The 16452-nt window shown below is 40.6% G+C and overlaps 1 protein-coding gene across 4 annotated transcripts in view; it reads left to right on the top strand.

Annotated features, from left to right (window-relative positions):
* Positions 1–15871, top strand: part of LOC118412122 — a 44659-nt gene extending 28788 nt beyond the window's left edge. For all 4 annotated transcript variants that reach the window (XR_004830727.1, XR_004830728.1, XM_035814766.1 and 1 more), the window contains exons 3-4: positions 8872–8964; positions 15587–15871. Coding sequence is in view for 2 of the 4 variants with exons in the window: in XM_035814766.1 (XP_035670659.1) it covers positions 8872–8964; positions 15587–15700 (207 nt within the window). In the remaining 2 variants the exon portion in view is untranslated. The remainder of the gene's footprint in view (positions 1–8871; positions 8965–15586) is intronic.
* The last annotated feature ends 581 nt before the right edge of the window (positions 15872–16452 follow it).

The following is a 16452-nucleotide window of genomic DNA, read 5'->3' as shown; positions in this document are numbered from 1 at the left end:
TCACTACGGCAATTCCTCTAAGGTGAGAAGTTATCATCAAGTGTTAATGAAAACAGACTTAGCTCTGTGTACAAAACAAGGAGTTCAGACATGTACGGTTTTTTGTCTCACACGGCATGAGTTCGTAGTAGGTCATCACTTTTCGGGCCCCCTGTCTACCCAACACTGCCTCAAGACATTCAAGATTTCTTAAGCCTACGACTTAAGCTATTAACTATTCATTAACGATAATTACTAAGTGAAAATCTTTCCGGTAACGACGAAAAAGACCTGTTGCTTTCTCTCGTACCTCTGGTATATCATTAGCAAGAATAAAAGATTCTCTTAATCAATCCATATATATTAGTGCGATTAGACATGCACATCTCTAGAGCTATTTACTTTGCTCAGTCTTTGTAAAATATATAGCCAAGAGGCATACCTTTTCGTTTTTAGATCTAGTCTATAATTAAAGGGGATAAAAGTTGCTCTCACTCAATCCGTATATGTTTTACTGATACATATGCGTACGTAGTGTCTGAACTATTTACTTTGCCCACTCTTCGTAAAAAATAGCCAAAGGGCATGCATTTTTCACTGGTCGTACCTCAAGTAAGTAATTACAGGGGATAGCATTTTTGCTCTCATTCAATCCATGTATGTTTGTATTGATGGATATGCCTACGTATACGGTTTGCCCATTCTTTGTGAGCAAGGAGCAAGGGGCAGACTTTTTGTTATCAAGCAGTAGTTGTATACCATTGCATCTTACGAATTTTCGGCATTTCCTTAGCGTCTACGGTGTTGTCTTATATCCGACGTAGTTTTAGACACACACGTATTTGGCAATCGGAAAGAAAGATAAGACTTTATGGGCAACTTTGACACTTTTTTTATTATTTGCGAATCAGCTTATAGATGTGTTTACAGTTTTTAAAACCAGTGCAATGGCCAAGTGGGAAGAGTGTTCGACATGCATTCGGTAGGTCGCAAGTTCGATCCCCGGCCGAATCATACCAAAGACTTTAAAAATGGTACATGCTGCTTTCCCTGCATGCTTAGCACTCAGCATTCGGGAAAGAGTATGGAAGTTGAACACACACTACTACCAGTGGACTAGCCCCCTGCTGTAGTGAGTGCAGAATGTTGTGTGGCCCAGGGCTACTGAAACGGAGATGGGCGTCGCCTTATGCACTATCAGGCGCGGGAAGGACATTGACTAGACTACAGTGAGAAGCTTTTGTGTAAGTATGTAGGTCAGGAGTTTAGCCACAAAGCTGTTTGGCCACAAATAAAACTTAGTGACTTCGACTTATTGTATATTTTGGCTTTAGAATTGACATGTTATGTGCATACGCGTTTCAAATGTCAAAGCTACGGTGGTTCAATGTTTTGAACACATACAATTTACATTAATTGTGGCACAGCACAATTTCTAAATGTGGTAATCTCCAAGTGAGTACTAGTAGAGTGTTCGCTTTAATTGCATTTGGTATGCCGTGAGTACCGACTCGTGCCAAAATGGTACATACTGATTTCTCTACCTAGCACTCGGCATTTTCCATACTTTCCAATATACATATAGTAGAACCCATCACTACCCGTGGACTGGACCACTGTTTCAGCGATTGCGCAAAATTGTGTGGTCCAGTGGCTTTTGAAACGGAGATGGACGCCACCAAATGCACCACCTGGTAAGGGAACTTGTTTTCAACAAGGCAATTTTTAGATACAGATAATGACAAAAGAATCAATGAGACGATGAAATCTCCACCGAAACTATTTCTCGGTCACCTCCAAGCAGACGTTAGCCCCTGTTAGGCCGCTAGACATCAACAAAACGGTACAAAATAGAAACCCCATTAAAACGCCTAAAAAACGACAAAAACAGCCGGAGCCAAACCTCTGCTTGTAAAGTACCTGCTTGCCTTCTTTTGTCACCATTGAATGGATGATATTTGAATGGCGCGGGAGGGATGACGGGAATTGTTGGCAGTTGGCTAACCGAAGTGTAACGTTAGATATGTACTTTCAAAAACTCATTAATCACTTAAATGGGGCCATGTATATGTGTCAGTATTACAAAGCAGTGGGAGAACCCACACATTACAGAAAAGTGGACCGTTGAACTGTTTCAGAAAAAGAAGTCGAACCAAATAAGACTAGAGTAGTTGCATACTACTTTGCTCTCAATTGTTTGTCCGTGTCACCCAATTAGCCGTAGATTTATTACCGTCATCATTGTCATTAGCACCACGTGTATTGATTACTAAATACGAAATGCTTTGATATCTTCCATCGGTATTATCTTTTCATTTGAACCTGACCCCAAACGAATCTCTTTTAACTATGTTATGGAGTTTCACACAACGTGATTACCTTTAAAGCGGTGTGCAGCGATACCATGCCATTATGACTGACAAGATACAATTATGGCATTTACAACATTAGCTAACCATAGCCTTAAAAAGCCGAAATTACAGTGGTTTTCAGTAAGGATAACTAGTTATTAGAATTTCTTCATCCCTTTTTTCAGATGTATGACATCTCCACAACATCACATGGTGTGAAATTTTGTACTGCAATTCCATCGTCGGCCTTCGGCCCCGAACTTTGTTCTAGTTTGGTAAATGTTAAAATGGCACCTAATCTGGTTAAGGGCTCTCCATATCAATTATATCTGTCTCCACACAAAGTCCCCACTTAGGAAAAGTCCTTCAATGAGCTCTCAAGGGGTATTATTTCACACAGAAGTCAAGAGGGGCAACCGCATAATCACCACTTAGACACCCCCGGCCGCCATCTTGAATTTTCAGTTTTAACCTCTTCCGGTTCTACACAAATCCGAACATTTGTCACCGTCTATACGGAAGATAGATGAAGTTATGTCGGCATTGCTGACATTTTTTGTACAGTCATTCAAGACCCCATGTAGTGGGATAAATACGGTCAGTGACACTTCCGCCATTTTGAAAATTCCTGGTTAACTACGGGCGATAACAGGTGCAACAGAAGTGATGACGCGCAAAGATAATGAGCACAAATTGTTGTTTAGTAAACAAACCATTGAGAAGGTAACTGATACAATTAATAGAATGTTCTAGATACGCTAGTTTACGCAACGAATTATTCACGTTTCTCGAAGCAAGTACAACATATTTCAAAAGACTCGATGCTACAGACAGATTTGCACATTTATTTAGATGTCAGAACTCCCATAATGCGAAAATAGGCAAATATATCAAGGACTGCTTTGCTATTAGAAAGAATACTGAAGCTAATTATTAGCCTACTTCATTATGATACTATATGAATGAATTATGCATATTAGCCCTTATTGTTATGTTTACTATGATGTTAAGCTTTATCCTATACCTCTATTTTGTACTTTATGTAATAGTTGTTGCCATACTTTGTACCATGTACAATTGTCGTGCAATAAAGTTCTTCATACAAGGAAATCGAACGGTTATAGAACATATGTTTCTAGTCAACAAACTGGTGACTTGTACCATTATCAGACAATGTGAAAGTACTATACAATGCCTTTGCTTTGGTCTACGTCATTCCAAGACTTTTGTGAGTGTGACTGTATATATATACATTGTATATATCTATCTATCATATAAACGTTCTGTCCCTTTTCACCCTCGTTTTAACTTCAATGATACTTGACTTTGAATCAATATCTTGGAGATCCATTTAGAAATTTAGCGTAATGAAAATAGACTTTAAACGAATAGTATCAGATTCTTCGAGTCTTATTTCTAATTATGGGAAAACGTTTTCCGCTATCTGATATGACATCATGGAAAGTTCTTTAATTAGTAGCCTGGGTTTCCTCGACTGTTTTTGTTTCTGTGGTGTTTGTGTATTTACCTAGTGCGCCACATCTCAGGAATGATACACATCAACACTGACACAGATCTTAAGTTTATACAGGTGAGAACGATTAAGGAGCGGCAGCAGGTGGAACCGGATAAGGAAGCTTCGAAGATCTTAAGAATGCCGTGACACAATTAAAGAACTTTTGAGGTCTACATCCGTTGATAACGTGTTCTTTGTTGTCTATAAAGTTTGTCATGAAAGCGTGGTCCTATAGAGCTTCGATGTGCATGAAATTATAGTACGTAATTATATGAAGTTATCAGGGCATCAGGAAGAGTGTCTACCAGATGTCACTGGTCGGTGTTAGGGCCACATTTCCTACCGGGGCCCGGCCGGGTAGTTTACGGGAACTAAACGTATGATAGAAAATCATCATCAATGCACAAAACGTTAAACAATTACGCATGAAAAAAATGAGCATAATTTGTTTGGATCTGTTGAAATACGTTTTCTTTTCCGCTCCCACAACCAGCCCGGTTTAGAACTGTGCCCCTTGTATAAGCCACATCCACATGCTTGTACATTTAGGTCATAACAGAGCCAATAGTTATTTCTTAGGACATATATAGGAACTTTAGGACCTAGTACAAGACAGCCGAATGTTATTCGACTTATCCAAGTCTACCACAGACTGTCGCACGCCTGTCGAACGACGTTCGCGACAGGGGCTTCAGCTGGACTTTTATATTGACAAATCAAAGAAAAACAGAGCGCGTAGATGTTGTTATAGTAGCCCATCTAACGTTTTGCGTCTGATTACCAGTTTACAATAGTCTTTTTACTCAGTTTATTCAGAAAACAAATGTATTTCAACAGCAATTTACAATCCATACAAAACGTGGGAATGGACCTAAATCCGAGATAGCCTATCTGAAATCTCCAGCTGGATTTAAAGTCTTGCATGATGTGCCCAAATATTTTGATATCGGTGTAGAAAATTCCCATGCATTCTTAGCACCTATTATCGTAAACACAAACAGACTAATTTTCCATAGACTGTACGCAAGGAAAATTCCATTCACCCTTAACTCCAAACACACCTGTTGAGATACACCTTAAGCCTCGTCTGAATAGAAACCAAAACGTTATCAGATAGTTGTCTAGCTAGCACTTTAGTAGGACCACCCAAATATCGTTAAAACCGTTGCCGAGATATTTCCTATAAACAAAATTATGTATTCCGGCTTTGCTTTACAAGTCAAGCAAACGTTTTAAGACTAACGGCTCGTATTTAGGATTATACTTACCATAGTTTTGAAGTAGGCATGAATTGGGAGGTCTTTTTGAAACGTATTTGTAGAGATTATTCAAATTTGCAGATACTTGAAAAAAAGTAAACAATATGGTGTCGGTGGAATTGGGAAAATGTTAAGAAAGAAAGCCTAATCTATTATTTGACCGAGGAGTTTTTAACCTCCTCCGTGGTTTAGCAAGCGAAATGAATGAGCCAGCCATGGAAGATGGTACTCAGGCTATACGATATGTGTGCGATCGCTAATACTCGCCCCCCCCCTTCTTTTCAGAAAACGTGCAACAGTCGCTAATACTTCCCGAATGCATTTTATTTAAAAAAAAATAACCGAATTTGAGCCTAAGCCAATCATGTGCACATCTCCGTATCTTTTGTCACAGAAAGACGTTGTCTTTTCTTCTCTGCTTTTGTTTTCTTGCAAGAGAAAGAAAACACAGGGCAGCTGCATAACGCACACGCATTATGTCGGGACACCACTGGTTCTTTAATGACCCGTACAGCATAAGTACGTGTACGAGTACGCCCCCTTTGGAGTCCCATTTTTCTTTGTAGACATGTTTGTGCTTGGGTTCCTTAGTTTCTATGGCAACGTTGGCAACTATTTATCTAAGAATGCTGTTTTCCCTGAAGATTTTCTTTTTATCGGAGATTTTTGTTGAAGAATGTTTTCCTGATTTCATATTGTATCAGTTATCAAATCATGGGAACAAAGAGTTTGCTTATAAGCACAACCCAAAACCACACCACACAGCAAGAAAGAGGCCAACACTTTGTGTTCTTTTCCGCATATCAATTCTACATTAGACAAGTTCAGCATAGTTTGTGGTTTTCGGTTTTGGTTCGTTTTAGACAGGCCCCATTCAGAACTGTCACAGTTAACGTTATAGACAGAATACGCATCAAGAAAGGAATTAAAGTTTAGGATTTGGAATTTCGACTCTCATCGACGAGGATTTTTTGTTTGATAACTCGTGAACCATAAAGATCATATCGTCTGTGATTGACATCATTGTGATACTCTGGAGCCCACACATGAATTACAGTCAGTACCACGCCCTCCCCCATGTGTGCCTTGTGAGCACTTAATGAGCACCTTATAAGAATGTAACGACGGAAAGACGCCTGTTTCTGTCATCACTAGAAGAGCCTCACTTGTCTTTACAGATGCTGTGTGCCTTGGGGACAAACAGTTGATGTATGACGTCGGTCTACATGAATGCTGTTGATTGTTCCCGTCTTTCAAAATGGCCGCCCTTGATTCTGAACTCCGGTGACCTTGCCCGCCCACAGGTCGTTCAAAATGGCGGCTGTCAGCAGGTGGTCATTCGGTGACTTTCACGATGTTTTTACACGAGGAACGCTGTAGACCCTGACCAATTACAATTATCTTGTACATCATAAAACCAAAAGGAATCTTTGTTATTGTCTGTATTCTTTATGCCATTAAACGAGGAAATTTTTACCAGGTCTTCAATTAACAGGTACTATAATATGTCCTTTAAACTAGTTTAATGACAACCGTATTGTCCATTTGAACCCACTTATTGCTTTCATCATATTGTCAAAGTACTTTAGCCTGAGTACCATCCTATTTCTACAGGAGCCCCGGTAGAATACGGATGATACTCAGGCTAAAAGTACTTGTTTGTCTAAAGATAAATCGTTCTGTAAAAAAGGCTTTTATTTGAAGAAAGGTCAAACACATTATGTTTTGCCTTTGTGGTCACTGGTCATGATTTCGTGTCCACTCTATACTATACTATAGTCTATTGATGATTCATTTGGCCATGATTTTACTTTCTTATATCAAAAACTAAGAAAACAATACACGAAAGTACAGCAGTACAATTTTTGCTCCGTCGATTGTACCTTAAAACAGAAGGTGGTGTAAGCCAAATTGCGCCAGAAAATTGTGCCAACTTTGCGAATTTGCGACACTTTCCCCTGGCTTGCAGTCACGTTGACTTGCGACGCATTAATTTGCATGCATTTGAGGCCCAGATGAACCAAACAAAATGGCTGTGCCCAAAATGTCACATTCTCACTCTCAGTTTCCATACAAGAAGCCCCAGTGTTGTTACTGATTTAAAACGGTTAAAAAGGTCATAAAAAGAGATTAATGTGGTAATAAAAGCATGTACTCCGTTTTTCGTTGCTTTGTGCCATATTGAGCCCATTTGTGTACTTCAACGCACGAGATACCCGCTTCATTATCAAGACGTCCATTAAATGATGAAGCGAAGTCAGGTGAAATAGATCCAGTCTGGACGCAATTTTTATTGCGAAAGATCAACTTTTTACCTTGCATGTTCTCCCAACCGTATTTAAAAGATAACGGATATAGATATCGTTATCCGTGGATTTCCGGCTGATCTACGTGACCCATAGTGAACAAAGGAACACGTTTAGATTAATCAGTGCCCCACCTATTGAGGATAAGCAGCGTCATGCTGCAGGGGGAGGGGGGCGACCCAGGGGGCTAGTTTGTCGCTAGGAACGCGCAATGGATAAGGAATAGTATGCGGTAATCTCCAAGCAGATGTTATGGGTGTACAATTGTAAAGTTTGCTGTCTGAAAGACCGGCCCGTTAAAGAAATTAACATCTGCTTAGAGATTAGCTATTATACAATGTATTGCAATTACAAATCCCTTTATTTGTTTTTCTCACCGCTACTTAGTACCAATTTGATTGAGAGATCTAATGTGCTGTTTACAAGGTGTGATTGCAGTTTACAGTGTACACCAGGCATTAGCAGATTGTAAAAGGTGTCCTTTTCCGTAGAGTGTAATCAATCGTTTTAATTTGAATTATGTAATTCGTAGCCACACCAGACAAATTTAGGATTTGATTCAGAGTTAGGATTAAAAGAGATTGAAGAGTGAGGAAGCTTTCTTAATATATGGTTATAAAGATATTTCTCTCATTGTTTTATACAATCTACAAAAGAGAGTGGTCTTTGTCGTCTGCCGTACTGAAGTTATTCAAGACCTCTTTGCTCCAGAGGTTTACGGTTGTGCCTCCCTGATTTATACGGAGTTTGTGACAGCCGATTCGTAGTTTGGTGATGGCAAAAAGACATATTATAACCAGGAACGTTCGGTCACTAAAATGAGAGGGTGGAACTGTACCAGATCTTAATTCCCCCAGGGTTGAACAACATGGTAGCTAAAGGTTAGGACTGTGGGTTACCACAATGAAGTCTAGTCAAACCCAAACCATTTAAGACCTTCCTACAATTTTGCTCCCGGACCCGATCACTCCCCTACCAAGGTCTGTCACAAATTCAAGACCTTCCCACGACTTAGCTCCCGACCGATCCCCAACCATAGTCAGCGCTGCCGGTTGCGAGTAGACTGGAATCCATCCTATTCTAGCTCAAGTTCGCTCCTCTGATGGCATCCATTCAGAATATGACGTTGAATTTTCCTGGTTTTCAATTTTCAATACCTACATGGCTCTTTTTGTATAATCGACTGGCGTATACGACTAATAAAAACTAGTAGGCAATCTCACCGAACACCTGTCGACCACAGAGGACGTTGCTCACGACTAACTCCCAACCATGGTGTCTGGAGAAGGTCGGGAGGCTATAGTGGGCTAATGTATGTGTGACAATCTGCTCGTTATCTTTGCACCCCTCTCCCAACAAAACAAAGTTAATCAAAGCACAATAACGTAACTGTTTTTCAGTCTTGCTGTACTTGCAGCATGGCTTAAATCGTATACTGACTGTCTTTTTGTATTGTGCAGTGTACGAGAGACAGCGACTGCGGCCGGAATTATCTGGAGTGTGTAGAGCTGTACTGGACAAGATTCTTCGGACCTGTAAAAAGAAGATGCGTGGTAAGTAAAAGGAATGCTTGAACTTTAACTTAACATTGAAACTACAGTATCATTTTGCGTTTTAACCAAGCTCACAATGTTGTGCGCTTAATCAATTTAGGAAAGGTGCTCTACACAGCCATGCAACATGGTCCTAAATGTACTTTCTATTTCATTGGCTGAGATACAATGCTGAATGGGTAGTCACAGATGAGGTGACATCACCATCCCACGTCCATCCCATCCACTAATTTTCGCCACATTTCCCCGCGCAGAGTAAAAACTATACCTCCATTTTTCAACGGAGGTTTTTACGGAGGTAACAATCTCAACCACAAGACCGCATTGGTACTTTTTAAAGATTTGGTATACTCAGAGTCACAGATGAGGTGACAACACCATCCCACATCCACATCCCATCCCATCCACTAATTTTCGCCACATTTCCCCACCGATAACGTAATCTGTTTCATCCCGGCTCCGTAATGAGTTCTAGTAATGGACCCGGCTGGCGGACCTGCCGCCTGGGAAACTTATTTATCTCTTACCGGTCGGGAAATCTCACTTCACAGGAATGTCTGTCTATCTAAAGTCTTATCTTATCTAACTGGGTAAAGGGGTGTCATCCTTGCTGTAAAGGAGATGCGGCTCGTCCTCACAGGTTCTTTATCCTACAAAAATAATCAATAAAACTACGAAACGCGGATGAAGTTGTGCCACTTTTTTTCTGGGAGATACCCACATTTTTTCTTTATTCCGTACAAGAATAGCATATAGATCTACTAAAATCTAGGACGTTAAATCTTATATAACGTTCTTGAAAAAACGATGTATGTGTGCTATCTTCGCTATCCGAGAGATGCCCCCCTCCCCCACAAACATCTCTCTTTACCCCACACAAATAGGAGATAAAAGTTAGAAACCGATATGTGTGTGCTGTGATTGCTATCTGAGAGGATGAACCCAACAGACATCTTTCTTTATTTTACGCACGATGGACTAAATTGAGAAAACACATATGTTAAAACTCTAGCTGTTAAAATGCACAGATAAACAAGTACGATTCTATAACACAACATTGCTCATCCTATTCTTGATTCCATCTTTGCTTCACCTCAAAAACCTTCTTACCTTACAAAATATTACAGATTAAAATTGTGAAAACATCATATGTCGTTAGACGGTTAGAGCCTTTATTGCTGTAATGTACAAGTAAACGAGTGACGATTCTACGACACAACACAACACAACACAACACAACACAACACAACACAACACAACACAACACAACACAACACAACACAACAACACAATACTACAGGCCCTATTCTTGACCGCTTCAAAACATGATAGGTGACACATTTGGCATGAACACCACTTGTTGTTGCTATCTCTTTATACGTTCATACATTGCTGTTTACGAGGAATATTGGCTGATGTTCCTTTTATCTATGCTCATCCATCTTACATTACATTGAAACATCTCCTGCCCTTTACTTGTCCATCTAAAGACGAGATGGCTGACCTAGAATGTCAGTCTCCAAATATCGGACTCACGTTTCTCTAAACCACAACATCTGCTTTGACTTTCTTTGTCTGTCAACTGCTAGTCGGAAGATTGCGGAGTCATTTTATGAAACTAATCAAATCTTACCGCCAACCAATCAACGAGCCAACACTGCAACTTAAGAAACAAATAACGTTACTCTTCATGTCAACAACAAAAGAGTTTACCGGTTGCGAAAAAGTTGGAAACCGTTCTTCGACTTGCATCAAACCACTAGCCTGGTATCCAGCCGTAGTATATGCGGAGAGGGCAGAAGAGACTAGGGCTAGGGAACTATAATATGGCTGGAAACCAGTCTATCAAACCACGATGTGACAACACGGTTGTTCCTTTACTTGCTTAAGCAGGAGTATCACGGATATCAAGCTGTGAAAAACTCTTTACATCTCTGTTGCCCACGCATTCGTCGAACCTATTTTTACAAAGCGGTTGGCGTCCAACATCTCATGTTCAACGAGATACAAAGATCGAAAGTTCTACTGCAGTACCGAAAAAACAATAGGGGGGGGGGGGGTCTGATAGTTTATTCGACCCAATCATATAAGGCATTGCCATTCACAGCTTCTCGAGTTATGTTGTCCTCAAACAAACCCACAGAGTGTAGGGAAACGCGGAGGTACATGTACAGGGTGTAATGAATACAACGTTTGCGCATGTAGCATCCTCATGTCACTGATAACCCTAGTTACCTTACGTGAAACCCTAGTCTTAAATTGATATTTTACACCCATTATCAGTGTTTAAACGCTCTTTTAACCACGTAAGTATCTGTCCCTCAACACCCATGTTCGCCCGTGCAGAAAGATAGCCTTTCTCCATTAGACACGCGTCATGGGCAACCTTGACAGAATGAGCTCACCTGGTCTCGTCTTTCTAACTCTCGCGAGATGTTGGTAACGTGACCTGTAGACTGTTACTGACAAGTTGCGTCTATCCGTGACCAATGTTTTGATGAATGAATGAAGACTTTAATTGTTCGTTTATGCTCTTACAAACTGAGTACAGGTTAAGATTATAAAATAGCTCAGTACAGTACAGTAAGTGATCTAAGAATGTGGTACCTACAGAGTTTAAGTGTATATAAAAGTTCAATTTCTTCTCGCTTCTTAAACTAAATATCAAAAGTTTCAAAACTATTCAAATCTTTACATGAATCACAATGAGATAAAGAAGAAAGAAACGGAAAGACGTCGTGTCCTTGCCGAGCAGATTTTAGAGGTCACGTGTTATCTAACAATGGCTCGTGCGCCCCCTCCCCCAACCTCGACCCAAAGCACACTATCCAAAAATATACTATTCAGTCATGCCCTAGGAGGCGTCCTTGACAGTCTTTGGATAACCAGAATATAATCCGAAGCAGAAAGAGATTGTGGCTAGATACGGTGTTTACAAATTTTACACTTATATTTTTCTTCCGTTGGCGTATTCAAGAAATAGCAAAAAAAGTTATGATAGCATGTTAGAATTCATTTCGCGTGTTAATTCGGGCATAATCATAAAATACATTTTTATTTTCGTATCATTGAGAAATAGATTTTGTTAAGTGATGTTGAAACTTCTATGGATGCTCCCCCGCCACGCTTTAGATTAGCGAGTGCTTTTCGGTCCAGCTTCTAAATGTAGAAAAGTATGTCATTGAAACGACCTCTAATATATCCATGATCTTACTATGGCTCGCTGGAAATCCCAGACATCCTTAACGCTTCTTCCAAAGAGATCGAGTCTGGCACTTGAAAGTTTTTAAACCCACGATAAAGGACTTCTCAAGCGGAAGGAATGTTGATTATGGATATGGAGGTTTGGAAAATTGCCTGACCACGTGGTAATAATTCAAGATATAATCTTGGTGACTGCGCCAGGCCAAGTATAGCCCTCTTGTGGTCGACCCTTGCCTGCCCTTGACTTCTGAGAACGCTATACAAATATTAATGGGTCTGATTGTGTAATTGTTTACATAGTGAACGCATCTGGTTGTCATGGGATAGACACGGGCTACGGAAGATTGATATTTGTTCTTCTTTCAACATTGAATCTACCTTTTTGTCATTTTTTTCTTATTAGTGATTCAAGGCGTTCCGTTGCTCTATATTTGTAGAAAAACAATGGGGGTGTGGGGTGGGGGTGGTAGGAGTTGCTAAAATCGAATCGCACAAGTCCTTTTCAGTCTCAAGTCAAGACGTTGCCACTGTCCTTCGGGATTTTTTACGCAGGAAAGAAGTTTCCGATTATTCTCGAGATCAAAGTTTCGGAAGCTTGCAGGGGGAGGGGGGCGGTGATAGCAATTTCACGCAGTCAAGCCATCCCAGCTAGATAGGAAAATGTTTTCATCTTTGATCTTTGCTCAGAAATTTTAACTCGTTTTGACAGCTCTTTTGGTGATTGATGACTCTATCTACAGCATGGATTTCACCGACTAGTCTTTGCGATATTTTGTCGTCTTTCTAATATAAAGTTGACCCGAAGTTGAAACAAGTCGTAAACGTAGCGGCCATTTTGTTTTTGAAGGTCAATCTCTTTCCATGAAGGATCACAGAAAAAAATCAACTCAGGGATATTTTCATACTCATAGATTTCGTTCAAGATTGCTGTCTTCTCATATTGTAGAGGATGTCCTTTCCACGCGGAGACAAAATAAATATGTACTCTTCGAATTTGGGTCGAAACGACATAGACTCATTTGGCAGTTAATCACAATTAAGCGGGACATGTTTGTCAATTAGCAACACTGTCCTATTTACAGTGGAAGTGATCTGTGTCCATTCCGTCCCTGCTGATTACATTTGGTAGCCCTCTGTGAGTGGAAAGTTTCAATTTTCTTTGATTATAGAGCGGTCTGGGCTACAGACAGTGGGAGTCGTTCCTGTCTACTAGTGTTTGTTCACGATATGATGTTATGTCCCATCTGTCGCTGATAGCTGCAATTTTGTCACCATATGAAGTATAAACCTTTCAGCATCAGTATGAATTTATGGGGACACCGGGTATTAAAATTTGCTTGTTCTGCATGGCATAGTAAATCGCCTGAAAAGTGCAAAATGTATATCCAGACAGATTTAATTGATCCACTCACACCTGGAAGGGTCTATACTGTTTTCGATAAGTGCGGTGGGTTCTTTAAGCTGTACCCTAATAGCTTGCTCGAGAAAATAAACGTTCAATAAAAGTCTTTTAACGTGCTCGAGGTGTGGCTCAATAAAAAAACACGGGACCTCCAAGTCCATTTAACGTCCTATTCGAGGAACTCCCCTAACTGAAATTGACTTTCCCAAGGGCACAACATCGGAGCATAGCAGGGGATTCAAACCTATTACCTCTGGGTTCTGAGCCAAAGACTTTATCGTCATGCTACCTATACCGCATTGTTTTTGTTTGAAAACACGCTCAAGAGCTTAAAACCAGGTATAAATAAATCCAATGATTCTCCTCTAGTCCCTCTAGATCTGCAAAGTGCAAACACAATACACATTGTATTTTCCGTACCATTGTTGGCATTCATAATCTTTCACATTTCATTCCTACCGTTAATTCTACCTTTTTTTGGTCTCAACTGCGGCCTTGGTGGATTACGATAAACTGTTGTCATGTGATGAAAAGATCACGGCATATCTCAAAGCCAGACTGTCATTAAAAATTAAAAGTCCTAACAGAAAGGCAAGTTCGAATAACGACTCCCCGTGGCGAACACCCCACAACAAGAGACTCCCATGGTACTATCGCTATCGGTTCAGATCAGATTTTTTTTGTTTAGCCAAGCGTATATACTCCAGGTTTGTACTACCATGGTCGGTTTATAAGGGCACCCCTGGATAAAGTACAAGAACACAATGAAATCGTGTAAAGTGTCTTTCCCAATGGCACAAGGTCGGCGCCATATCAACGGATTCGAACCCGGGACCTCTGGGTTTCGGACCAAACACCCTGGCGTTACGCCATGCGACCCCACATGTCTAAGCTTCCACAACTACAACATAACCATTATCTGAAACGTATAACCAATGCAGCCCATTTTTACAAACCATTCTCCAGGTTTATGCTGTTTCTCTTCTACAATGAGTTTGTTCCCTATCTGTGGTCCGTAGTACTGAAGGGCACTCCGTCAGTTATAACATAAGAGTGCAAAGTTCAAAAACAAAATCTGTAGTATATAGTATCATTCATTATATCGCGGATATCCTTGATTCCCAGATGGAGACCAAAATACTCCGCTAAAATGTATCCCCATGGTACTGGAGCTATGGGTATCCCTTGCCGCATCGTATCCGTGCAAAATTTCAAAGAAATTTTTCATTCGGGTATGTTACGGATATCCCTATCCGTGATGTAAGGATAGATACTGGATTAATGTGAATTATAACTGTATCAGTTTTCATCCAGGAAAAGTGTCCGTAGCGTACAAATATTTCCCAAGGCAATGTATTTCCCATGCATTACATGCTTACATGAAATAAAAAGTTGATCCAGACAGACAGCAAAGGTTCGAGTCCCGCGCGGGCACGGTACAGGGTTTGCTCCTTTCGGATGGGGTCGTAAAGCGGGTGTTCCCGTGGATAGGGGTGTTCAGGCGTTAAGCCGCTATCAAGATCAGAAGAGAAGGGTTGTCCTAGGCCTGGTGTGCATGACCGAAACCACGAACCGTATATACATGATGAGGCCAACTAGTTATAGGTATCGAAAACCTCAGTCCCAATGTTTAACGCTATTTACCTTGACCACAGGGTAACATATAACGTTATCCGCTGTTTAAAAAAAAATGTATGTGGATATTTGGGGATATCAAGTCGTTGGACAGTGGTTTCAAATGGCAAGAAATATTGCAGTTTGTCTGCCTGAAACCGTTAACTTGATATATTCTGTTTTTAGAAATAACAGATATAGGTTGCCCCGCGGATAAAGATGAACTAGCGTTGCACATGTAATAACGTTTCATAATGCATCGATGTTAACATGTTAACATTTTAATGGAACCATTATTCTGTTATCAGAAAGTGAGAATTTCGTCAGTTGGAGTCGTTTCTTTAGTGTTATTTGTGCGTTTAGTTCAATTGATATATTTTGTGTTTTTTTTTTCTGTTTCAGAGAAAACTCTGTTACCAGGACTTTGACTGTAAAGGCAGGCGGTTGAGATGTGTCGGTGCCATCAGAGGGGGAGACATGAGAAAAAAGGGATACTGTGACAAGAAACGGTTCTGAAAAGAGTCGTCCTCTGTATAAAAGTGTACAAAATCTTGACTGAAGATCATGCCGTAATGAAAAGAGAAATATCTCGCCACACGATATGGTCGTCCGCCATATTTTCTGACAGAATTTCCACTCGCGAAAGACTGGTTTTGGCGGGAACACTGACACGGATTGAAAAAAAAAGTCGCCTGAAACAAGAATACAACAAAGTATAAAGAGGAAGACACTTTCTGTACAGTGTACAGAAGGACTGGTTTTGGCGGGAACACTGACAGGAATTAACAAAAGTCGTCTGACGAAATAATGCGACAAAGATGAAGAAAAAAAGAAAGATATCTCGCTGTATATGGAAGTCCGCCATATTTTCTGACACAATTTCCACTCGTGAAAGAGTAATTTTGGCGGGAACACTGGCACAGATTGACAAAAGTCGTCTGACGAAAGAATACAACAACGATCAAGAAAGCGTCAACGGGTGCGGATTGGTGGAACTAATATCTCGACCGCACGGCTATCCAATCGGAAGATCTCTTATTCGCATTGATGGAGCCAGGAGGCGTACAAGTGACAGCTGTTGTCTGCACACAGACAGACGACCGTCCAGCTGCAGAATTGCGCGGGAAGGACTGACGGATCGCCATGGCAACGCAGACGATACCCGAGACCGGACAGCTGACACTCAGGAAAACTACACGGTGGAAAGTCACAGAACTCTATTTATCGAACAGTGGGCAATGATGAAAACGGTTGACAACGGATGTAAC

Source organism: Branchiostoma floridae, chromosome 3 (genome assembly GCF_000003815.2).
Source record: "Branchiostoma floridae strain S238N-H82 chromosome 3, Bfl_VNyyK, whole genome shotgun sequence".
NCBI lineage: Eukaryota > Metazoa > Chordata > Leptocardii > Amphioxiformes > Branchiostomatidae > Branchiostoma > Branchiostoma floridae.
This window is presented reverse-complemented; position numbering and strand designations above follow the sequence as displayed.